This window comes from Carassius gibelio, chromosome A19 (assembly GCF_023724105.1).
Source record: "Carassius gibelio isolate Cgi1373 ecotype wild population from Czech Republic chromosome A19, carGib1.2-hapl.c, whole genome shotgun sequence".
Taxonomy (NCBI): Eukaryota; Metazoa; Chordata; class Actinopteri; order Cypriniformes; family Cyprinidae; genus Carassius; species Carassius gibelio.
The window spans coordinates 16653314-16677416 of record NC_068389.1 but is presented as its reverse complement, the minus strand read 5'-3'; the positions used below and the strand labels follow the sequence as shown (position 1 = coordinate 16677416).

The following is a 24103-nucleotide window of genomic DNA, read 5'->3' as shown; positions in this document are numbered from 1 at the left end:
ACTATCACTCAAACGAAACCAGTTCCGTTTTTATTTATTTACCGCAACCAGCTGTGTTACTTGCCTGTGTGCTATTTTTATGAGAGCTTCAACAGTGTGGCAGGTGTGTAACCATTCAAGAATGGTTTAGTCCAGTAATCTGTGTATAGAGGGAACGCGCAAACTGCAGTCTGGCAAAGGAAAGTAAGTTATTAAAATAGCAACATTATAACTAGTGGTTGCGTTAGAGGCCACGTGGTGACAAGACGGATAATTCAATACAATCTATAATGTGATAAGCTGATCAAATAGCCAAGAATTGAGTTTTTACATAGAATTTGGGAGCATTTAGAATTCAAGGTATATATAGCTCTGTGTTATGACAAGAGTATATATTGTATATATATATATATTTTAATTTATTATTGACATATTGGTGATTTAATATTTGCGTTCATTATTTCATTTTTGTAATATTTAACATTTTTAAATGTAAAACTTTTTTAAAAATTCATATAAACAAATTCCTGTCCGTAATATTTCATATTCCCAAAATTCACTTTTTCATAAATACATTTATGCTGCCCTTAAATGTCTGTCTAGATGAACTTTTTCTATGTGTTTATACATGCTACTTCAGATATAGCATCTGTCTTTGCAGCATAATAGTGGCAAAAAGTCGGTTATAAAAGTATGATTTTTTTTATTTTTTATATACAATATTTCAGATAGTGATGTGCACTGCATTCTAGCCACAAACTGGTTTTGTTTACTTCTGGTTTGTCTCATTAAGTCCATTTTTAAGCCAAACTCTTTGGTTTTGTGCCTTTAATCATAAAGACTGACAAGGAAATTGAATGAAACTGCTGAACTGTGTTGGGGGTAGCACACAATATTACAGAATAATTCTGATACACCCCCATGTTTTTTATTATATATATATATATATATATATATATATATATATATATATATATATATATATATATATATATATATATATATATATATATATATATATATATATATGTATATATATGTATATGTATACTATTTATTGCATAACACTTGATCGCCTTGTATCCCTGTCAGCGGTTGTCTGGAGATGTTGCTTAGCAACCTAAAATCTTGATGGCACAAAGGACAGCCTATAGGAGCACTTTTGTTCATGCGAGGTACAAAAAGGATGTAGACCCAACAGAAGGTTTGTAGCAGTCATGGTGCTCACTATAGGCTGTCCAGTTGTGCAGCGTTGTGCAAGGTGCAAATGGCCATGACCATCTGTGTGCTCAGCCTCTCCACGGGGGTTGAATACATTTTAATAAACCTTATCTCATTGTCATCTTTAGAGCTTATGGGGCATGACGGATGGGGAGGGAGGAGCCTCCTGTGCATTATCCTTTAGAGAAGGGTTGTGTTTGTGTCTTACAGCTCTGCATTTGCACAGCATGCTGAAACCAAATAAATAAATACAATTGCAGTGGTCATGCTACTGTGTACATTAGTCATTAATTTTAAAACTGAAAGTAAAATCAAAGTGGTATCAGTCACAAACAGCAATGATAAACTTATTGCACTTTTTGCAAGGATACTGCATTGAAATGAATGAATAAATGAATAATAAAAGGAGAAATACAAACAGCTAAACAAAGGACAGCTCAGTACAAGATCATATATGGCTAATAATTTAGTAAGATCTTACAGTATGGGAAATCTCAGCAAGAAAGGCTTCAAATCTAAGCAAAGTTTTGAAATTTGTTCAAGTAGGCTAAATTAAAAAAATGCTAAATTTGCAAAAAATGACTGAAAGATATTTTACAGAATACACATAAGTTAAAAACATGAGCAAAAGTAGTCATGTGAAGTGGGAGCTAGTTAGATATTATGCAAATGGATCTGATGTATTTAGCATATTTAAATCTTATAAAACAAATAATAACAATAATGATGTTAATAATAATAATAATAATTATTATTATTATAAATGCTTTTGGGAGCTAGATAGATATTATGCAAATGGATCTGATGTATTTAGAATATTTAAATCTTATAAAACAAATAATAACAATAATGATGTTAATAATAATAATAATTATTATTATTATAAATGCTTCGGTTTGCATTCTACAAAATAATTATTGTATGGTTTGTGCTACATGTGTTTTCCATTCTGTTCTGACTGGGTCCCCCTGTAAATATAGCTTGTGATTTTTTCCAGCATCTGCGCCACATGTTTCAGGCAACCAGCGCCCATCAGCTTCATTGAGTTGGAGAAATCCGAGCAGCAGAGGATGATGCTTATGGCTGTCACATCCCGAGGACCACCAGCGACACTTCAAGTGTGTGATGTTAAAAGCCACTGCGGCAAGTGAACGATGGCCTTGGTTGGCGTTTTCGCGGGGCTCATAGTGGGTACGTATATAGACCTGAGACGACGACACTTTTCTATCGGATGATAGCTAGCCTATTGGCTAACGGAATAGCTCTCGTTCTCATTACATCATATGGATAAACTGAACAGTTAATCTCTAATAACGCAGGGACAGTAATTTACCAACTACGTGTTGGTGACGTTAATATATTATTTATATATTATTATAACTGCCGCTGGTCTTATACTGTAACGTTAGCTAAATACCAGCAATATAATTACACTTGGTTCTTTCTTTTCTGTAAACAACAGGAATGTCTTGTAAGATCACGACGCCGTTTTTCTGAGTAAGTTAACGTAAATGGTTTATGATATTTTTCCTCTGTTATTCCTATTGTCCGTTGTAAAAGCCGTTGTTCGTTCTGTCGGTGACATAGAGGGCCAAAAGCCGGGCTTTAATCGACTCCAAATAGAGATCTGTGTTTCAGACTGGCTGTGAGTGATTGTTAAGACTGACTGTGTCTCAAAAACTAGAATGTCGCCTGCCTTGTTACGATGGGGATTGTGATTCATCCATGTGAATTGAATCTTTCGAATCGGTTCAGTAGCCTTTTCTGCAGGTTATGCTAGATAATTAAAGTTTTCATTTTTGTTTTATGTTACAATGTAAAAACAACATAACGGATTTTTTTATTTTTTATATAAGTTTATGAACTGTGACTTAACAATTGAAAAAAAAAAAAAAAAAAATCGACTAAAGCAATCATATAGCTTTAAAAAAGGAGAGATGCACAGATGAATGAAAAATATATGTCAGGAGAACTGAAATGATTAATTCTCTTAAAATATCAGTTCTGATTAATTCATGAACTACTTATACAGAAGATACCCAAAGTAGTAAATGTGATATTTATAATGCTGACTAGGTAGGCAGCTCACTAGAATTTGATACAAAGCCGACATGTTTGAAGCGATCATAACACATGCCCAGCACTTTGCTGTGTAAAGCTTTTTGGCCTTAACACCTGCCAACCTGCTAAATCGCCAACCTATATAATTCACCTTCCTATTGACTCTTTTGAAGTAGAAGAGGAAGAACTACTCCTTTAACAATACCACTGTTGGTATATTATAACACACACTTACCCAGTTATTCAACCTCAAATAAATAAATGAATGTGATGTCATATATATATATATATATATATATATATATATATATATATATATATATATATATATATATATATATATATATATATTTGTATATAAATATATCTTTTGATGTGCATAATACATTCAGCATTTTTTGCATTAAATGAGTGCATTGATATTAAAACCAGTGTCCACTTCTTCCAGTCTGTTAAAATGAAAATCGGTATTACCTGATAAACGGAAAGCTTGAGAAAAGTATCACTCACTTCACTTTGAGTGTGTTCCCGGCCAGTACTTTGAACAGTTTGATGTCTTCACAATCCTGCGATTGGTCTGCATTGTTTTTTTATGTTCCCAATGAATCATGAAGTACATGAATTCCCCTTTGACTGGAAAAGAGAAGTCAGCAGAGCGCTGATTCAACAGTTCAGTAGGACATCCCTGGCTATGTCACGGAAAGGGAGGGAGCGAAAGAGAAAGTGTCTTTTCTGAGTTGGCACATGATGAATATTTTCATTTGGCCCACCCCAAGGTCGGCCCATAAAATCATAAACCAGGATTAGGCATTTGTACTGCAGGTCTGTCTGTAATTTGTGTGTGTGTTTGCGCATGTGTGTGTTCACTCTGCCATTACTTAGTTTTGAATAGTTTGGCATTAACCATTAATGGTTGATCCATTAGAATATAGTGTTGTGGACCACCTTCAGATTACCTTGAGTTCACATATTATTTAAATCAGTTTATTAGGGGTGTAATGGTTCAGATGACTCACGGTTCATCAGCAGAAACATACTGTACATTAGCTGAACTCTGTCTGTTTTACATTGCTATTTTTAACAAACCATATAACAGATGCATTGTCAAATTTCTGTTGAACCATGGTACAAGAGTTTGAGTTTTCACACTGTTACACCCCTACATTTTATAGAGTCTGGGTTGTGGTTTTGTTGCTATTGGGTTTATATCAGCCTGTGGGCTAAGGTCGCCCTCAGGCTCAGGGTGACAGTATAAACCATCTGGCACTCCATTTATTCAAAGCATGCATCTGTGACCCCATGTGTACAAAACCAGAGCCATCAACACCCCAGAAACAGATCAATACCTCCACCATGGATAAAAACATTAGTAATGCCACAGCTGTTCAAAAATCTGTTGCTGTTGCTTATCATCCAGTCTGTTTTTTTAGCAGTTTTGTTCACAATTCTGCACACGTGAGAGGTGCAAGTCTAATTGAGCTTTCCATAAAAGTCATGTAACTCATTAAATTATGAATTATGCTTGCTTATAGCGTTTATTTGCATGCACTGTCTGTGCGCATTGTTAAATAATTTATGCAAATGAGGTAACAAAAATGCAAAAAAACCTGTTTAGTGCAGTTCGCATGACAATTCATGCAAGGCATTACATGCAAATTTTTAAGTCATGACATGTGAATTTATAGAGCCTCCAGTGGCAATCTCAGCAAAAATGTCCCTCGCAATTTAAAAATTTTTGGTTGCAAATGCAACCCATTTAGTCACAGTCTGGAGCCTTTAAGCACATGCTTTGCCTTGAGTGATGTATTAGGGGCTGTTTTGTATCTGAAAGCTTGAAGAGATCTGGCATTTCTGTAGTGCATCGCTGCAGTAGCTTTCTTTCACTGCAGCACACGCCCCTGTGGAGATTTAAAACCAGCTTCCTCTCAGCTGACTTCAAGTGAGAAAAGAAAGAGACTGTAAAAGCATGCTGGCAACCATCTCTCCAGTTTCTTTTATAAACTGCTGAAAAAAATGAGTGCTTTCCTTTTAAATGATGCTTGAATGGGGAGTATGTGTTATGCCAGAGAAAGGGTTTTGATGTGCAAAGCGAGGGGCGGGGAAGGCGTGTGAGATGTGCATTGAGCGTTTGAGATTGTGACTCACTGTACTACCGTTCTGATAGGACTGATTGGCCTGATACACAACACACACTTATCTACTTGCTCAAATAACACATTCTCACACACTCCCACTCAGATGATTTTTAGAAGCGAGAAACACGCCCTGTTACATAAATGCATTAAAAATAAATACAAGTTAAAATAGAGAGTTTACATTACTGGAAAAGGACAAATATATATATGTAAATGCAAAAATAATCACTGTTAAGCTTCTCTAAATCATAAACCTTAATTATAACACTGTTTGTTATGTCTGTCTCAAGCATCAAATTGTTTATTATGGTATAACAAAATCATATCTTGTAAAAAAAAAAAAAAAAAACTACCATTGAACAGTTTTTGATAGAAGTCTTCTATGCTCACCAAGGCTGCATTTATTAAATCAAAAATAGAGTAAAAACTGTAATATTGTGAGATATTATTACAATTCAAATAACTATTCTATTTATATGTAATTTATTCATGTGATGGATGGCAAAGCTGAATTTCTAGCAGCCAGTACTCCAGTTTTCAATGTCACATGATCCTTTAGAAATAATTCTAATATGATGATTTGGTGCTCAAGAAAAACTGCGTGTGCTTAATATTTTTGTCAAAAAATCTTTATAAAGGTCTTTACTGTCAATTTTGATCATAATTTGTCCTTGCTGAATAGAAGTGCTTCCTTGCTGACCCCAAGCATTTGAATGGTTGTGTGTATAATATATATGTATTTGATTGTTTTCTAATAGCTAATTCTTTATCGTGCTGAAGTTTTACCGTTTACAATAGGGGAATTTAGTCTGCCACATTACACTGCATTTAATTCTTTTGTCATTTCTGTCTGCACCAGCGGTCACCATCCTCTGTAAGTCACACGCGGACCGCAACGTTTATCCTTCGGCCGGAGTGCTTTTCGTTCATGTGCTTGAGAGGGAATACTTTAAAGGGGAGTTCCCACCGTATCCAAAAGCAGGTATATTTACTCCACTAATTACACAATAATGTGCCTATACAGAATAAATGTTTCGCTCTTTTAATTTTATGAAACAGCTGTTCACCTTGGTAGCTACTTTGCATATCACTGCACACGAAACATGTTAAATTCAGTTTACATGTCAGAGCGTATATCTTCAAAGGGAAATATGGCACACAGTGAATGTAAACATTTCTCTCCATAATATTTCTATTTTGTGGTAGCCATGCAAAAGCACAATTTGCACAGTCTGCCATAACCTTATTGCTAAAATAAATCCAACTGAAAATTATTCTTCATTTCAGGTGATTCGAGTAATGACCCCATCACATTTAACACCAACCTTAAAGGCTATCCTGACAGGCCCGGATGGCTGCGGTACATTCAGAGAACCTCTCATAGTGATGGAGTCCTCTATGGCTCACCAACCGCTGAACATGTGGGCAAGCCGACTATCATCGAGGTGTGTTATGTATAAACACATCTGACCTCATATACACTACCGTTTAAATGTTTGGGGTCAGTAAAGATTCTTTGCAAGAAATGAATACTTTTAATTTAGCAAGGATGCATTAAATTGATAAAAATTGAAAGCTTGTTCAAAATAAATGCTGTTCAAAAACATTTGTAAAAATCATACCAACCCAACTTTTAAACAGCAGTGCATAGTTTTTATTTTTGTAGAAATAAATCTAATATATATATTTTTTTTTCTAGGAAAACAGAAGGTAACAGGGCAAAGTTGAAAATGTATGCATGAGAATGCTTATCTCCTCTTTGTGTATTGTTCAGGCTTTAGATTCATGTAAGGATTTGGCTTTGTGATTCTTCTTTACCCTTGAGAGACTTTATGTGTTTGCATCTGGTTCTGACTTCCTCTGCATGGTATGAATGTAAATCTGCCCTGAGCCGGGCTTAAACTTTTCCTCTTGCATGTTGCAGATTACCGCGTATAATAAACGCACTTTTGAAACTGCCAGGCACAACTTGGTCATAAACATCATGTCTACAGAAGGTGAGAGCCAAGAGCTTATAGTTTTGATGTAGCAAATCTCATTATAACATGCAGCCACATGCTCAAAGAAAGACTCTGTTGTCCGACTGAAAACCCTAATATGGAGAATAATCCTAAAGTATGAAAAATATTTATTTTTAAGGTCATTATAGGATTCATGAATATACCAACAGACATTAACATTGTTTTCTTAAGACTGTTATGTAACACTGTAAAAAAAAAAAAAAATCCCTGATGATTTTAAATTGCTAATAGCGTTGATTATTTGTGTATTTTAACAGTATATTCACCACATTATATTCAGAAGATATCACAGTCCCTTTCACAGGTGGATCTGCTTTATGTTTAAATGCTGCTGTGAGATTCCCGTTCTTGATCTGTGTTTAGCTTTAAGCTGAGCAACTGTTTCAGTGCAGATGTGACGCTCACCACCATCTGCTTTAAAGAGACACTTCGACATGGCAACCATATTATCCAACCGTTATATAACCTAGTTTGGGTTATTTCAAATCGCATACAAGAAGATATGTTCATGTCTGTGCTCTTTTGCTCTCTGGCAGAATTCCCTCTGCCCTATCAGGCTGAGTTCTTCATCAAGAACATGAATATTGAGGAGATGTTAGCCAGTGAGGTGCTGGGAGATTTTCTCGGTGCTGTCAAGAACGTGTGGCAACCAGAGAGGCTCAATGCCATCAACATCACTTCAGCGCTGGACCGGGGCGGACGAGTGCCATTACCCATCAACGACCTGAAAGAGGGGTGAGATCTAAAGATACACTGAAAGGAATTGATTGAAACATCTTATTGGCACAGAACGTGTGATATAACCAATAATATGAAATAGTAGCAGTAGTGTATCTTATGCTAACAAGTGGTTTAGTAACTGTATAAATTGCAGTGTTATTAAAAAAAAAAAAAAAAAAAAAAAAATTTGTGAAAGGGAGAACATTTTGTCCTAGAAGGCAGAAGAGCAATGTGTATTGGATTGTGAATTTACATCAGAGGCTGCCCTTCTCGGTTCACATTTCTTTAGAGGACTTCCCTCATGCGTTGGCATAAGTTGTTCATCAAATATTCACGTCCTCTTTCAGAAGAAAAAATGTTCCAGATGAAGCATTTTAGAAGCTCTCGGATAGAGCAGAAACGCAGACAGAAGATGTATATTGTCTGTCTAGTGCAATCAGACCCTTTATGCTTTCTGGATATCATGGTTATGCCAAGCGCTAATTCACAGTCGAATGAAGCTTAAATATTTATGAATATTATGCATAAAACCTTGCCCTTCAGTAAGTCTCAGTGACGTTCACAGTGTGTATGTGATGGTGGGAGCAGACGTGCAGTTCTCGTCGTGCCTTCGAGAGGTGGAGAGCCCACAGAACCAGCTGCGCTGCAGTCAGGAGATGGAGCCCGTCATCAGCTGTGATAAGAAGTTCAGAGCTCAGTTTCACATCGACTGGTGCAAGATCTCTCTGGTGAGCGCCAGATCTCTGGCTCTGATTTTTTATTATTTTTTTGCTAGCATTTAATGAAGTGTAACATATTCATTCCCTAATAGTGTTAAGCATTTATTTATGCTGAGCCCAGTTTGTCTTTTGTTCTTGAAGGTGGACATCACTAAGGTTGTTCCTGTGCACAGTAACCGTCCAGACCGGGGCACAGGCGTGCTGCCGGACATCGGCGAGTACAACCCGCCTTCTGAGTCGCTGAAAAGTAGAGACTATTTTGCTGACTTCCTGATCACCCTGGCGGTGCCCTCAGCTGTCGCCCTGGTCCTCTTCATCATCCTCGGCTACTCCATGTGCTGCAGACGGGAAGGGGTGTAAGTTCCAGTGCTAAACTCTTGGTGAAAGTGAAACACACACATACAAGCAAGCAAAAAAATGCTCTTATAATTAATGCTTGTACTTAGTGCCCATTGTATCATGATCAACATTTAAATGATATAATACTTTTTGATTACAGTAAACCATGTAGTGCCACTATGGCATCTTTCAAATCAGTTAAGTGAAGATCTCGAGGGCTTTTTTAGAATTTGTCAAATTCTGAAAGGCAAGACAGTGTCGCATTCCTGCCAGAAAGCAGCTTACCATCTTCATCAAGCATCAGTTTTTTTTTCTCCACCATTTAATCATTAACTGAAACCCACTCAGTCCAAAGGATCCATCTGTTGTATTCAGAGCCATTCCGGCAGATGTTTCCTCTTCATTATCAGCCAATCCCAGTCTGTTTCCTGATGATGTCACACGCCGTCAGAGCTGCCGCAGCTGAAGGAGACCCCTGCTTCGCCAGACCTCAGTTGATCCATTCACACCCCTCCATTCCCCTCCTGACTCACTCTCCATTGGCTTCTGTGTGGTTGTCTTTAACTGTTAATATTAGAATTTAATTCAGTCATTTTGTTTTGTTTCTAGGGAAAAAAGAAACATGCAAACACCAGAGTAAGTGTTCCCTCTCCTGTGGTATTTTTCCTTTCTTTACATAGGTCCCCCTTTTTTTTTTTTTGCTTCCCTACGTTTTGTTATCTCACATCCTCCATCATAGTGACATGTTCATTTGCATCTCATTCATACAATCGCCTCCGTGTCTCCATGGTGTCATCAATGGGCAGCTGCTTCAGTGACAGAGATATATGTCAGCTTATTATCATTGTAAATAATTTATAACGAGGTAGTGTGACAAAAGAATCAAATATTCATCAGATACCCTTTTGCAAAATAGATTAATAACCCAGTGTTAGAATACAGTGTTTATATAAATGTTTAGCGGTTGCATAGCAGCGTCAGACATTCTGTATTATACTTTTGTGCGTGCATGTGCTTTGAATAGTCATTTAGTTGCTGCTTCTATTCCCAGTATTCAGCTGGTTCACCACAGCTCCATTCAGAAGTCTACTAAGGAGCTTCGCAGCATGTCTAAGAACCGGGAGATTTCGTGGCCTCTCTCGACACTGCCAGTCTTCCATCCTGTGAGCGGAGAGGTGGTGCCGCCCATCCACCCCGACAACTACGAGACCACCAGCATGCCGCTCATGCAGACGCAGACGTGAGTCTGTTACTTTAGCATTAATCGGGGTTTCTGGATGGAAAGTAATGCACAACCCTTGTTTGGAAATGGTGAATCTGCTTTAAGAAGAGATGAGAAAGTAGGTTACTATAATCCAGGGTTCTTTAAAAACAGACTTGAAGCTCTCAGTGACCTGGTATTAACTCACTGATGACTTGGAACAGATCTCAAATCACTACACATGTGTATTATCATCAGTAAGACTGACTTAAAACTCTGATAAGATGATGCCGAAAAAAGAAAGAAGAGTTGGAAAAGGAATTCCGAAGAATTTAACAATTAAGATTACATGGATAGTTGCATTAATGATTTTTTTTTTTTACTTTTAAAGATTATGGGTTTTGATTCAGTTCTATTCCAATTCCAAGAGTTATAGTTTTAATAATACAATAATGTGAAGAAATTCTTACAAAATGCATTTCTGCTTCAGTAACATCACATACTTGATCTCAGTTTAAAGAAACGATTCACCAAAAATTTCCTCACCGTCATGTTGTTTAAAACCTGTATGAATGAAGTATTTTCCATGCTACAGAAGTAAATGTCTACAAGTAACTGCTCTATTCTGTTCAGTAGAAGAAAGAAACTCTTACAGGTTTTTAACCACTTGAGGGTGATAAAATAAGCTTGTTTGAATAATTAAAAAGAACTGACTTACTCACAGATACTCTTTCGTTTGGAAATTGTACTGCACTGGTTTTCTATTCACTGAAAAGAACCGACTCATTAGAGCCATTACAGTTTCTTTTGCGCTGTTGCAGATTAAGTGTGAGAAACATGTTTTTTTTTTTTTTTTTGCAAGAACTCTTAATGCATCCAACCATCATTATGCAATTTTTTCTTAATGCAACGGTTCTTATTTCCTAATCCTAACACAGTGTTAGTAATAAGCATTTTGACCAAAACTTTGTGTTTATTCATAGAAATCTTCAAAGTCAGATCCAAATACCACAGCAGCAGTCCTCCGGTAAGTGAAGCATTTAAAACGGATGCCTAACCTTTTCATCCCATTGATGCAAACAGCACCTGATACCAGGTGGCATAGCAATAGATTTCAACATTTTGTTAAATTATCCACAAAAACCAAGGGCTGTGGCATTTCTCCTTGCAGTGGAGATGTTAATTGTAGTCTTGGTGCTTTAGTCTCTTTCATTGCTCTCTGGTGAACCCCAGTGCACACATAATGAACTGCCATCAGTCGGCTGTGAAATCTCTTCCTGTCTAACATGCTGTTCATTCATTCATGCTAACAAAGGAGATAATTATTGTATGTCGACTTTTCGGAGGCTAGAGGCAAGTATACTCTTTGCATCTGTGATAATGTGTTTTAACAAAGAAGAACAAGATTAACTATTTCATGTTTCTAAAATGCACCTCTCATTGTAGGTAAATGGTATTCCTGAGGAGAGAAAGGTGGCCGAAGCTCTAAACCTGTGACTTCACGTGGCTTCAATTTTGTGCCCGTTTAATCATGCCAAATGTGCATGTGTAGCTGTAGCTTCAAGCTCAATGCCTTTCTGTTCTGTCATGCACGTCTAAAAGTGCAATATCCAAACGTTATTCAGTGTCAGAACTAATGTTGAGATGGGGCACACTAAAAGATTACTTTAAAATAGAATTCACATTAAATATACTGTCAAATGTTCTAATTTTATGGTATGAGCCACTAATGGAGCCACATTTACGGGGATCTGAACAAGTTGATATTGTTTGTTTTGTTCTCTTATATGATTAAATGTGTTTTGATAAATGAATACACTTGCCACTAAATAACTATGCTGGCATATGTTTGTTTCTGAGGATGTAAGTCATTTAAACAAAAGAAGATGAATTAAAAAAAAAAACTTTTTTTATTTATCGTCAACATTTACTGTACAATAAGATGAAGGCATTTCCAAATGAAATGAATAATTTCACATTTGAGGCCTTTGGGGTTTCTTTAAATAAAACTTATACCAAACTATACAGATAATTAGTTTTATGAACAAAAACAAGGTGAAGTATTAAAAAAAAAAAAGTTTACAGTTAGTAGTATGAATGTGCCAGCGGATGGCACACTTTGCAAATTTAGTTTTGATAAAAAAAAAAAAAAAAAAAAAAGAATATACCTTGCAGTTGCTTTTAAATTCACATATTGAACTCCTATGAAAAGTAGATTCAAAATTGTGATGGTTTCATAGTAAATAAAACTTCTCAACCAAAATGTCAGTATATATTTATCTAGAATGAAGTACCACTTTGAAACAATACACCTTTGTCTCATGAAGAAGGATCTATTTACAGCATTATCAGAAAACTGATAATTAAATGTAACTTTTTTTTTATACATGTAATATATTTTAAAAAATCAAGTTGAACATGAACATCAGGCTTTAGTTGCCACATTTCAAGAGGATATAAAGACATACATTAAACATTAAATAATGAGGTCTCTGATTGTAGACAAAACTGACTCTGACTTTAAGCTGTATTCTTATGAACTGAGTGAACACGTGGTAAGAAAACCAAATGATAACTGGCTCAAACGACTCAAAGTCTGCAGGGAAGATGCCCCGCTCAGTGCAATCAAAAGAGGGTAAAGACTGCATCGTGTTCAGATTTATGATTCAAGTCCAGCATCCACCCTAAATTAACTGAGCAAACAATCGACTTCTGAAAACCATTCTGATAGAAGCAGTAAATGCTTATGGATTCCATTAGTAGTGGGAACCATATTCACTCCCATTAAGATTTTATGATGGCATGGAAATGGATGTTCCCCTTTGAACAATCCACAAATGTCTTTTTCACATGAGGTTGTTCACCTAAAGGATAAAGCTGCTGGTGTGATATAACTGTTTGTTTGGAAACATTTGGTGCACGAGCTGATGTAGTTTAGTCAGTTTTACAAGGTTAGAAGCAGCAATGTATTACTTCTTCACATTTTGCAATCATAGGCGTCGTGTACAAAAACAGAAGAGGGAGACAATGAGGACACACGAACACATAACCCCATTTAAAACAGAAACTTAAATTATTAAATACTGTCCATAAAACACATCTCAGAGCTATGAGAGAGGGCAGAGCACATGTGTACTTGTTATTGCACTGTATGTGCTATTTGTCTACTGCAAACATCTTGCTGTAAGAATCCTTGTTTGATCATCCGAACAGTTTCTGCTCCATGGTCCTTGGCTTCAGTTCCAGCTTGAGTTTTGTATACAGACCCATACCATAAGAATTCCCTGGTTCTAAGTCCTAGGCTGGTCGGGTTTCTTGATTTTATACAGACAGATCATTAGGATCCACACCGGATGAAGTGTGCTACTGTCTCTGGTTGCCCTGGATTACTCGTTTCAAGACAGTATCAGTACCAGACCTAGAAAGACTCCTCCCACCAGCAGTCTCTTCAGTAGAGGCCCGCTCTCTTTAGGAATGGCCACCTGGGCCAAGTCATTGGTGATCTGGGAGATCTCATGAGCTACACAGACAAAGATGAATGTGCTGACGATAATGTTTAAAGTGGGGTTTCCAGGAATGAGGACCAGGATGCCCTTGGTGTCCGCTGCTAGCCAAATATGATACTGGCATATGAAGAGCTAGTGGCAAAAACAGGAAGCATGTTTAAATGGTTGCAATACTTTCAAAATGGTGGAATAGTTTGCTTGCAGCATTTTTAAACCTGTATTTACAGTGGTGCCTGCTGACCCACTGGACGTCCATTTAAGTATATCACTGTAAATTTAGTTAATTTTATACTCAATGAGGGACGAGTTAGCAATATTCATCCTAATGCACAGCATATTGAAAATATCCATAAATGATGTTGGCGATACTCCAGAATATTCTTTTAAAAGTTTGTTTGCAGAAGAGCTTGAATGGTCTCACCTCAAGGGAGATCTTTCCAAACCATGCAAAGAACGAGCTGTACAGAGAGCGAGCGTAACCAGGAATATTCCGGATCAAAATGAAAGCCAGAATCTGTGGGCAGAGTGATGAACACACAAAGTCAGCAGCCTCACATGCACAACAGGACGGAAGAATTATTTTAGGTCACACATGTTCTTTCTGTTCCCACGAAAGCCGCCTGACTGTCTGGATCAACTGTGATAAAGGTCAGTGTGGTTATGAACAGTCAAAAGAATCTTTTCTACTTCTTTTTTTGTGTGTGTGTGTGTGTGTATGTGTGTGTGTGTTTTGGTTAAATCATTCATAGTTAAAAGTGTATAAGAGAACAACATTATAAAAAGCACAAAGTGGAATGAGTACTTGCCTGGACAACTGAAATGTACGGATGCATCTCATTACACTCAGACTTGTTTTTGCACCCACTGGCCCATATGGAGTATGTCTGGGAACAAAACAATCTTTGTAAAGAAGACCGATTACTGTTTTCAGAGAGAGACAGAATAAGCCTTACCATAAATGACACCACAGAGACAAAGAGCAGACAGTTGGAAATCCTGTTGGAGAAGAGAGGCTCTCCTTTGCCTTCAGACAGCAGCTGACATTTCTGCAGCAGCAGATATATGAAGGCAAAGAGCATCCCATTGATCACAGCCTGGCATCCAAAAGAGCAGAACAAAAACCTTTACTTCAAGATGCAAAACTGACCAATGTTTTAGACTTCTTATTCATTCAAAGGAAAGGATGTTTTACGTACAAATCGATCTAGTTTCCACCTGAACCACCACTCGTGGATGCTACCTTGCAGCTCAAAGAGCTTTGAAATGGGCCTCAAAGAGAAAACAGCCTCAAAGAGTTCCTGCAACAAACGCAAAAGGCTGAAATGCACAAACTTCTCAAAACTATTTTAACTGTCCTGCTGTAAGAGAGAAACTCACCTGCGAGTATGCAAAGAAGTAGATGAAAAGAAGCAAACCCAGAAGTTTCAACAATAGTGCCAGATTCCAGAATGCACTACCTGTACATGATTGAGGGAGACAGAGAGAGAGAGATAGAGGAACAATGTTTCAAGCCTTTAAAAAAGTATTTTAGGGAGGTTTTGTGTCTATTAAATGAACAACAGCAAATATTGTTATGACTTTGATTACCATTAGCCTGCTTCTGAAGAATCTGTGGCCACAATGCCATCGTTGCAAAAATAACTGCAAACCAAAATGTGACAAGAGGCACAAAGTAGTAAAACTGGTAAGGTCGGTCCATAACCAGACACAGAACCACCACAAGGAAGTTAAGCCTGAAGAGAACCTAAAAGACAAATACAGAGATGACTCATTATTTCTATCATATTGTGCAGTTATGCAATATTCTTATTATTAATATTATTATTATGAAGCATATCCCTCTAAACTGCCATTTGTAATATTTACATTAATAAGCAACTTGGTCACATCTACTTTATAACAATGATTTCAAACACTGCACAAGAAAGTCAACAAAACCATTATCTAGTGATGAACTATGACCTAGCAATAATCCATAAGGTAAAAAAAACAAAACAATAAATGACAGTTTACAATCATTAAAAAAATAAGTCATGTTGCAGTATTATTATAAATAAAATACGTAATATTTTATAACATTATAATACTGTATAATATCCATTAATCATTTTATATTGTGATTTTGAAATGAATACATATAATGACAATATACTCTACTGTTCAAAAGTTTGGGGTCAAAATATATATATATATATATATATATATATATATATATATATATATATATATATATATATATATATATATATATATATTTTTTTTTTTTTTTTAAGAAGTCTCATGCTCCACAAGGCTGCATTATTTATTTATAAAATACAGCACATAAACCGTAATGCTGTAAAATATTATTACTTCAAACTTATCTACTTATTGTTTTCTAAAATGAATTTAGTCCTATGATGGCAAAACTGATTTTTCAGTACACATTTCAGTCTTCAGTGTCACATGTTCCTTCAGAAATCATTCTGATATGCACATTTGCTGCTAAAGAAACATTTCTTATTATTATCAATGCCGAAAACTGTTGTGTTGCCCTTATATTGTTATGGAAACCATGATAAATTATTTCAAGGTTCTTTGATAAAGTAAAAAAAAAAAAGTTTATTTATGCCATTTATTGACAGCATTTATTTGTGCACACATGCTGAAAAGTATTCATTTATTTTGAAATTATTAAATTCAGTATAAAATAATTGTGAAACATCAAATGAAATAGAGACAGAGGACTTCATCATTTTAGAAGAGCACACATGTGCATCAAAAAAAAAAAGAAAGAAAAATGGAATATCATGGAAAAGTGCTTTATTTTTTGTAATTTAATTAAAAAATTTAACTTTCTTATATTCTGGATTCATTGCACACAAACTGAAATATTTCAAGAGTTTTTTGTTTTAATCCTGATGCTTATGATTTACAGCTCAGGAAAATGTAAAATTCAGTATCTCAAAAAATTTGAATATTTTCTAAAAGATCAAACAAAAAAAGATTTTCAAAACAGAAATGTTCAAGATCTTATGCACTCAATCCTTGGATGGGCTTCAATGCGGCATGTGACATGGAGGTGATCAGCCTGTGGCATTGCTGAGGCGTTACTGAAGCCCAGGTTGCTTTGATATAGGCCTTCAGCTCCTCTGTATTGTTTGTCAGAGGTTACTTCTCTTCCTCTTCACAATACCCCATAGATTCTCTGTGTCAGGCGAGTTGGCCGGCCAATCAAGCACAGTAATATCATGGTCATCAAACCATTTGGAAGTGGTTTTAGCACTGTGGGCAGGTGCTAAAGTCCTGCTGCAAAATAAATTCAGCATTTCCATAAAGCTTGTCAGCAGATGGAAGCATAAAGTGCTCCAAAATCTCCTGCTAGGTGGCTGCTTTTAATTTGGACTTGATAAAACACAATGGAGCAACATCAGCAGACGCCACGGCACCCCAATTAATCTCTGACTTCAGAAACTTCACACTGGACTTCAAGCAGCTTGGATTCTGCGCCTCTCCTGTCTTCCTCCAGACTTTGATTTCCAAATGAAATGCTAATTTTACTTTCATCTGAAAAGAGGACTGTTGACCACTGAGCAACAGTCCAGTTTTTTTACTCCTTACCCCAGGTGAAATGCCTCTGATGTTTTTTTCTGGTTCAGGAGTGGTTTGGTTCTAGGAATGTGACAGCTCTAGCCCTTTTCCTGAAGACGTCGGAGTGTGACGTCTCCGGCTTCAGTCCACTCCTTGTGAAGCGCTCCCAAGTTCTTGAATCGGCTTTCCCTGACAATCTCTGTGAACAGCCAGCCCTTTCAGCAATGACCTTCTGTGGCTTACTCTCCTTGTAGAGGTTGTTGATGATTGTCTTCTGGATTGTCTCCTCGATTGTGTTGTATGTTCTTAACTAGCCCAAGAGACACCCAGTATTTATACTCAAAACTAATCAAACTATTTTTTTTTAAATACTGAATTGTTTATTTTCCCAAGCTGTAAATTGTAACCATCAGAAGTAAAAAAAAAATAAAATAAAAAATATTGAAATATTTATTTTTGTTTATTTAAATCTAGAATATAAAAGAGTTTGCTTTTTTCCCAATTAAATTACAAAAAATAAAGATATTTTCCATGATATTCAAATTTTTTGTCTTAAGTGCCAATTTTTGGAAATTGAGATTTATACATAATCTGAAAGCTGAATAAATAAGCTTTCCATTGATGTATGTGTTTTTTTTTTATACTTAGAAAAATCACCTTTAAAGTTGTCCAAATTAAGTTCTTAGTAATATTACTAATCAAAAATTAAGTTATATTTATGGTAGGAAATTTACAAAATATCTTCATGGAACATGATCTTTACTTAATATCCTAATGATTTTTGGCATAAAAGAAAAATCGATAATTTTGACCCATACAATGTATTTTTTGGCTATTGCTGCAAATATACCCTAGCAACTTAAGACTTTTAAGTTTAAGGTTTTATGGTGCAGGATCACATATGTCACTGCTACATGCACACAGGATCACAAGATGAGCAGAATCCGGCAACATGTACCTGACACACTCTGTAAAGTCCAAAGTCTCCCTTTAGCCAGAAGAACGAGAAGTGTCCATATCCTGTTTGGAAGAGATATGCAGCTACCAGGACACGGACATGCATGTACACAGGTATAAACTGAGGAGAAAATAAAAAAGAAGATTAAGAGTGCATTCGCTAGTAATAACAGAGTAAAGCAAAGTAATCCAAGATATTAATAAGCATACAGTGCTAGCTCCAGAAAAGTGGTAAATAAGGATAACCAGCTGCATCCAGCCCTTCCATTCATCCGTTTGCTCTCTGTTCAAGAGTTTCGTCTGGAAAAAGAAAAGAAAATTGGACAAGAATATCAATGCGAACATCTATACAGCATTGGAGTTCTTTTATAGATTAGAACAATTACAACAAAAGTGTGCACTACCTCTTTGCTGTTCTCACTGTAAAAGATGCCCAGAACGAAGATATAGATGAGAGGGATGAAAAAGGTAGAATGTGTATAGAATTTCTGTTCCTTCATAAAGATATCTGCCCTGTCACACAGGTAGAAGTACAACATGATAAGGCTCATTTTGCCAATGGCCACTAAAGGTCCCTTTGAGTTCAGTTGACCCCCAACACAGGGGGGTTTCTTGTCCTCTCCGCTCTCCACATCAGGAACGGGTCTGCTCTTACGATGTCTACTATAGCCAAGGATGAGGAAGATGATGATAGACAGCAGGAAGAGACCAACAGCGATCTTCTGAAAGACGCTTAGGGGAGGAGCGCTCTGACAGCAAGAGCCGTCGATGGGCTTTAGGATCTTGTTGCACATGGAGTTCATCAGAACCATGGCGCCCTGAGAAGTAGGTAAATATTAGTCATATTAGTTAAAAAGAACAAAATGGAGCTATTCATTATAAAACTTGTTTTAACCAGAGGCTTACAACATCTCTTGTGCTCTCAGGAAGGTGCAAGCCATCCACCGACTGGGAAATGGTCTCCAGAGCAGCTTGCCGAGAGGCCTCTAAGAACTTGACCTTCTTTTTGCTGGTCTTCAGAGTACTAATCGCTGCCTCGTTGTACAGATTTATCTGCTCGTTTGTGATCATCTTTCGACTGTCACTTAGAACGTCCTCATAAACAGGATCTATGAACACAGGCAAGGCAAAAACATGAGACGGGAACACAAAGCCATCATTACAGAGGATCTGAACTCCAAAACTCACCTTGCAGAACCCAATAGACCTCGCTGTGCTCAGCTAGTTTTTCCAATGTGTCGGATATAGCCGTGAGGTTCGCTTTGTACTGAACGAGTGCCTCACTCTTGCCATTGTGCAACTTGATGGACCACTGTTGGAAACCACAAACTGCAGTCATTAGAAAGGATTTTAAGCAACCGCACCTGAATGCACTGCACGACTGCAAAGAGGAACTCACCGTAGCAGCACCAATGATGACGACATGTGGTTTGGAAGGAGATCCCTAAAATTATGAGATGAGACATGATTCTTACACCTGTGATTTAATGATTTGCTTGCTTTCTATACAGTACAATAGAATTGTCTTTACCTCCGTCCATAACATCAACTGCTCCTTCAAGGAATTGCTCACTTCAGCATACCACAGGAAGTCCTAAAAAGTAAACACAGGCAACATATTTTGAGTGGTTGTTATATAACAATAACTCGGCTCAAATAAAATGAAGATCTCTGCTGTATGGGACAAAACGAATAAAGAAATACTTACGACAGTGGAATCACCATCTACAAAAGGGATATTTTCATGCTGGAGGAACAATTGATAAAAACAAGAACAAAACATATAATTAACTTTACGCAGAATAAATTATATCTATAGCCGTTAATACATCTACTATAAAATTATAATAATAAAGCTTTAGCATTTATTATTTAAGTTTAGAATTTATAGTATGTAAATTTAGAATTTATTATATCTTTATAAAAAGATTTTTTTATACAATTTCTTTTTCCTTCCCCATTTCATTTTTAATTTAACTGAAGCCTTTGAGTGGCACATTTATAAAAGTTGTAATTGCTTGGGGGACATCCCACATCGAACAAAATATGACTTTGAAGTAAATGCTCACTCTGGTCTGAAATACATTATCAGCCAAATGACGGCTTAATTACATGAATAGCAACAACAAACCTTGTTGCCAACTTCTTTCACCTCAGGATTCATCGTTTTGATGAAAGAATAGAAGAGCTGACGTATTCTAGAGTCTCCTACAAATGCTATTCTCTTCTCTCTGAGGCAAAACTTTGCTTCACTGAAAGACAATAAAAAGGAGTGTAAATTCCAGCCCACATTTCTACCCAATATGTGTCACTGAGGTACATTAACAATCACTACATGACTTACGTGATTTTGTACTTGTGAAGCATGCAGCCATAGGGTTGCCATACATTGTCCCCTAAAAAACGTCCACTGGACAAAAGCCAGTCACATGTGTCACTGCCTGAAAGAAACCATTCATAATTATAGTTAATAAACCAAATTCAAGAATAATATAATTAAGTTTGGGGTTAGTAATATTTTATTTTTATGAAAGAAATTAATTCTGTTATTCAGCAAGGGTGCATCTAATCAAAAGCAACAGTTAAGACTTTTACATAGTAACAAATACAATTTTTTATTCCAAATAAATGCTGTTTCTATGAACTTTTTATCAAAAAATCATTAAAAAATGCATCACAGTTTCCACAAAAATATTAAACAGCACAACTGTTCTCAACATTGTTGAAAGAATGAGCTCCAAATCAGAATCACGTTGAAGGATCATGTGAAAACCACAATGGCCAACTATGTCCATCTGATATGTGTACAACATAAAGCAAGATTTTAAAATAACATTTAAGGGCTTTTCAGATAGTTTCAGTTTCAATATTTTGCTCCTCTCATATCTAGACCAAATTTACACAGAATATTCGAACACAGAATTTTAAACATTGTAAGTAAATAATGTAAACAATAAAAAATGCTCACGTTTAGGTGAGCTCATCACTGATTATAAGAGGAGATGATTTATGCATTGCGCAATCCTGATAGGACAATACTATCATCTGAACATGCTAAGACACGACCAGTATTATGCTTCAATTTCAGAAAACACAAGCAAGACTAGATGAATGATCATCCAGGGACGACTATATCTCCTCCTATAGGTTTTAATGAAGTTACCTGGAATAGAGTTTGAATATATTAACTTACATGCGTTTGGCTGGATTTCAACATTTAATCTAGCGTTAACCAATATATGAGCATCAGACATGCCTATAACGAAATAAATAACGTTACCTGCAGGCACCTGTTTTTAAACTACTGGGCGCTATGCGTCAAATAATTAAGTCTATAATAACTGGAAATGCAACCCTGATGACAGACCAGCTTAGAGACAGCACTGATTCTAGCTTTAATCTGTTGATTAGCTAAAATCAGGAAAAATGTTGTGCTTATTAATAAAATTGCGCCAAATAATGTTTTAACGAAGCGGTCACAGTTTATTTGTGTTTTCACGAGCAAAGCTGTAGTTGTTATCTAGCAGTGACAGACGCGCACACGCTCATTGAAAACATTGAGTGACAGCATTAGCATTGGCGCTAACACAAACACGCAGCTCTTTCTTACACACCGCTACACAAACACTCACCTCCATAATGTCGAGAAGCCGTGTGGAACACAGTGAGAAGGACGACGGCGGCGACAGACAGCAATTTAGCATTTTTGATGCTGAAATATTGATTTATTTCCCGTTTGCCTAGGCTATAGGCCAGGACCGCCATCTTGGCTCCTCCATGACAACAGGCAGACAGACGAGCTGCGGCGGAGTTGACGAAGTTAGAGCCGAGCGGCGCGTGCCCGCTTCCCGCGTGTGCCTCAGCTTCTGCTGTCGCGAGCAGAACAGGTTGGCTGAAGTCCGACTGCGCTCCTTGTGCTGCGTTTGCACAATCTGTCATATCAGGTTTTTACTTTCTTTCGCTTTCCCACATAAAGAAAATATCACAGACTTACCCAAACTACTACTAAAGTTTAGTTTTTTTCCCCAGTGTCCTACTTGTTAAACTCGAGGAGAGCGAATCTTGTGAAACCTTGAACTTTGCTCCTCTATTTACTGAACCGCCACATGCAGTATAACCTATGATTGTTTGGCAAGACACGCAGCCGTTTAAATGATTTGTTGAATTAAGTTGTCCTCCCTCATCAATTAAAACAATGTGTATCTGTCACATCAGGTTGTTCTGGTTGGGACTACATAGTTTCTGAATGTCAGAATTTATTTATATATATGCATGCATGCAAACAAACAGGGTTAAACACCACCCTAACTGACATTCTTTTCATGAGACTAAACAGGTGGCATAGTTTATCACTTGTAAATCTTACATGATTCCCTTTTCTATGTAATAACATTCATAATTGACCAGTCAAAAAGTGTTAGAACCATAATTCTTAAAGACAAGAACAAAGAAACCTTTAAGAATTTGGTAATGTGGCTCCCAGTCACCAATCATGATCCAGCACTAAGGCACCCCATCCGATTTGAGATGATTTCAATGCCCCTGTACCACCACCCACTCATATCATAAAAACTCAGCAGAAGTGCATACAAGGGTGTAAAGTGGCCACAAAAGGGGTGTCTTTGGACTTTGAGCACCTTTCTGAAAGGACACATGGATCTTGTAAGTCAGCAAGACCACAAGTTGACATTAAGTGTGCCATTTGGGAGAGGGCCTTCATTTTACATCCTTCATTCAGTATGTTTTGAAGGATGCATCGAGTGTATCTTTTGCGCACCACTCACAGTCCTTTGCATCCATGTTCCTAATGTACAACAATCTTAATGTAAGCACTGGCAGACCACAGACCGTTGTATTTACCTATACTGCTTTAATAGAAAGCCTGTTAATATGAACATGTTTAATATAACGTATTCTTCAAATTACAATTTTAATAGTAATTTTGCGCCATGACCACAAATGTGAAAAATTTAGGCCTATGACTAGACCATCTCATTTTAGTGTTTAATGCTGAGAAGGACTGTAGCCTTGAAACCTCAGTAGGACTGCACTAAGAAGGATGCATCTTCATTAGGATCCCTCCTTTTATTTGAAAAGCGTCCACTGAAGTGAAAGAAATCCAATGAGCACCAGTAGTGTTGCAGACACCATCTTCTGGCCATGGCTAGCACTTTTTTTCCATGGATTTCAGAACAGCGTAACAGATGTTGCGTCATCGGGCAGGCGTGGCCTATTTGATTATTTGCATAGGTCAACGATCATGCGCAGATTGAAAGGAAAGCCCGTATGCTAAAATTGCTTCAAATAGCGTTACTTCTCCGAGATCGTGGGTGTTTTTCATATTATCTTCATGCTATTACAGCTTAAGGTAACCTTTCCCCGATCGCGGGTGTTTCGTGTCAAATTACATTCATACTGTTAAAATTACATTAACACTGTTATAACTTCAGATACCTGTCCTGATCTCAGGTGTTTCATGTCAAATTATATTCATACAGTTATGGCAAATTACATAAATACAGTTATAAATTTAAATACGTGTCCTGATCTCAGGTGTTTCACGTCAAATTACATGAATACAGTTATGGCTTCAGATCCCTGTCCTGATCTTAAGTGTTTCATGTCAGATTACATTAATACAGTCATAACTTCAGATCCCTTTCCTGATCTCAGG

The 24103-nt window shown here is 36.8% G+C and overlaps 3 protein-coding genes and 1 long non-coding RNA gene across 9 annotated transcripts in view; 2 read left to right on the top strand and 2 right to left on the bottom strand.

Moving 5' to 3' along the window:
- Nucleotides 1-3960, bottom strand: part of LOC127935139 (neurabin-1) — a 43995-nt gene extending 40035 nt beyond the window's left edge. For 3 of the 4 annotated variants that reach the window (XM_052532742.1, XM_052532744.1, XM_052532745.1), the window contains exon 1: nucleotides 3772-3960. The gene's annotated coding sequence lies outside the window, so the exon portion shown is untranslated. The remainder of the gene's footprint in view (nucleotides 1-3771) is intronic. The other variant, XM_052532746.1, reaches the window with a different exon arrangement.
- On the top strand, nucleotides 50-12309 carry LOC127935141 (epsilon-sarcoglycan-like). Of its 3 annotated transcripts, XM_052532749.1 has the most exons (13): nucleotides 50-183; nucleotides 2198-2391; nucleotides 6256-6378; nucleotides 6684-6841; nucleotides 7321-7393; nucleotides 7954-8152; nucleotides 8703-8865; nucleotides 8998-9212; nucleotides 9805-9831; nucleotides 10247-10435; nucleotides 11380-11423; nucleotides 11712-11749; nucleotides 11843-12309. In XM_052532749.1, exons 2-13 carry the CDS (start codon nucleotides 2355-2357, stop codon nucleotides 11891-11893), a joined length of 1317 nt encoding a protein of 438 aa, XP_052388709.1. In that variant the 5' UTR covers nucleotides 50-183; nucleotides 2198-2354; the 3' UTR covers nucleotides 11894-12309. The 3 variants fall into 3 exon arrangements, with proteins under 3 accessions (XP_052388709.1, XP_052388710.1, XP_052388711.1); XM_052532750.1 differs by lacking the exon at nucleotides 9805-9831; XM_052532751.1 differs by lacking the exon at nucleotides 11712-11749 and having other exon boundaries at nucleotides 51-183.
- casd1 (CAS1 domain containing 1) lies at nucleotides 12288-22505 on the bottom strand. Its single transcript, XM_052532748.1, has 18 exons — nucleotides 22062-22505; nucleotides 20774-20870; nucleotides 20561-20681; nucleotides 20138-20176; nucleotides 19961-20023; nucleotides 19829-19873; nucleotides 19618-19741; nucleotides 19336-19538; nucleotides 18834-19247; nucleotides 18640-18729; nucleotides 18431-18550; nucleotides 15490-15646; nucleotides 15280-15359; nucleotides 15099-15200; nucleotides 14856-14996; nucleotides 14709-14786; nucleotides 14324-14416; nucleotides 12288-14034 (listed from the first exon to the last, which is right to left on the bottom strand). The coding sequence occupies exons 1-18, from the start codon at nucleotides 22366-22368 to the stop codon at nucleotides 13792-13794; spliced, it is 2517 nt and encodes an 838-aa protein (XP_052388708.1). The 5' UTR covers nucleotides 22369-22505; the 3' UTR covers nucleotides 12288-13791.
- LOC127935142 (uncharacterized) lies at nucleotides 22233-23258 on the top strand. The gene is made up of 2 exons (XR_008147992.1): nucleotides 22233-22373; nucleotides 22459-23258. It is a non-coding gene; the product is annotated as an uncharacterized LOC127935142 (long non-coding RNA).
- Nucleotides 23259-24103: the final 845 nt, after the last annotated feature.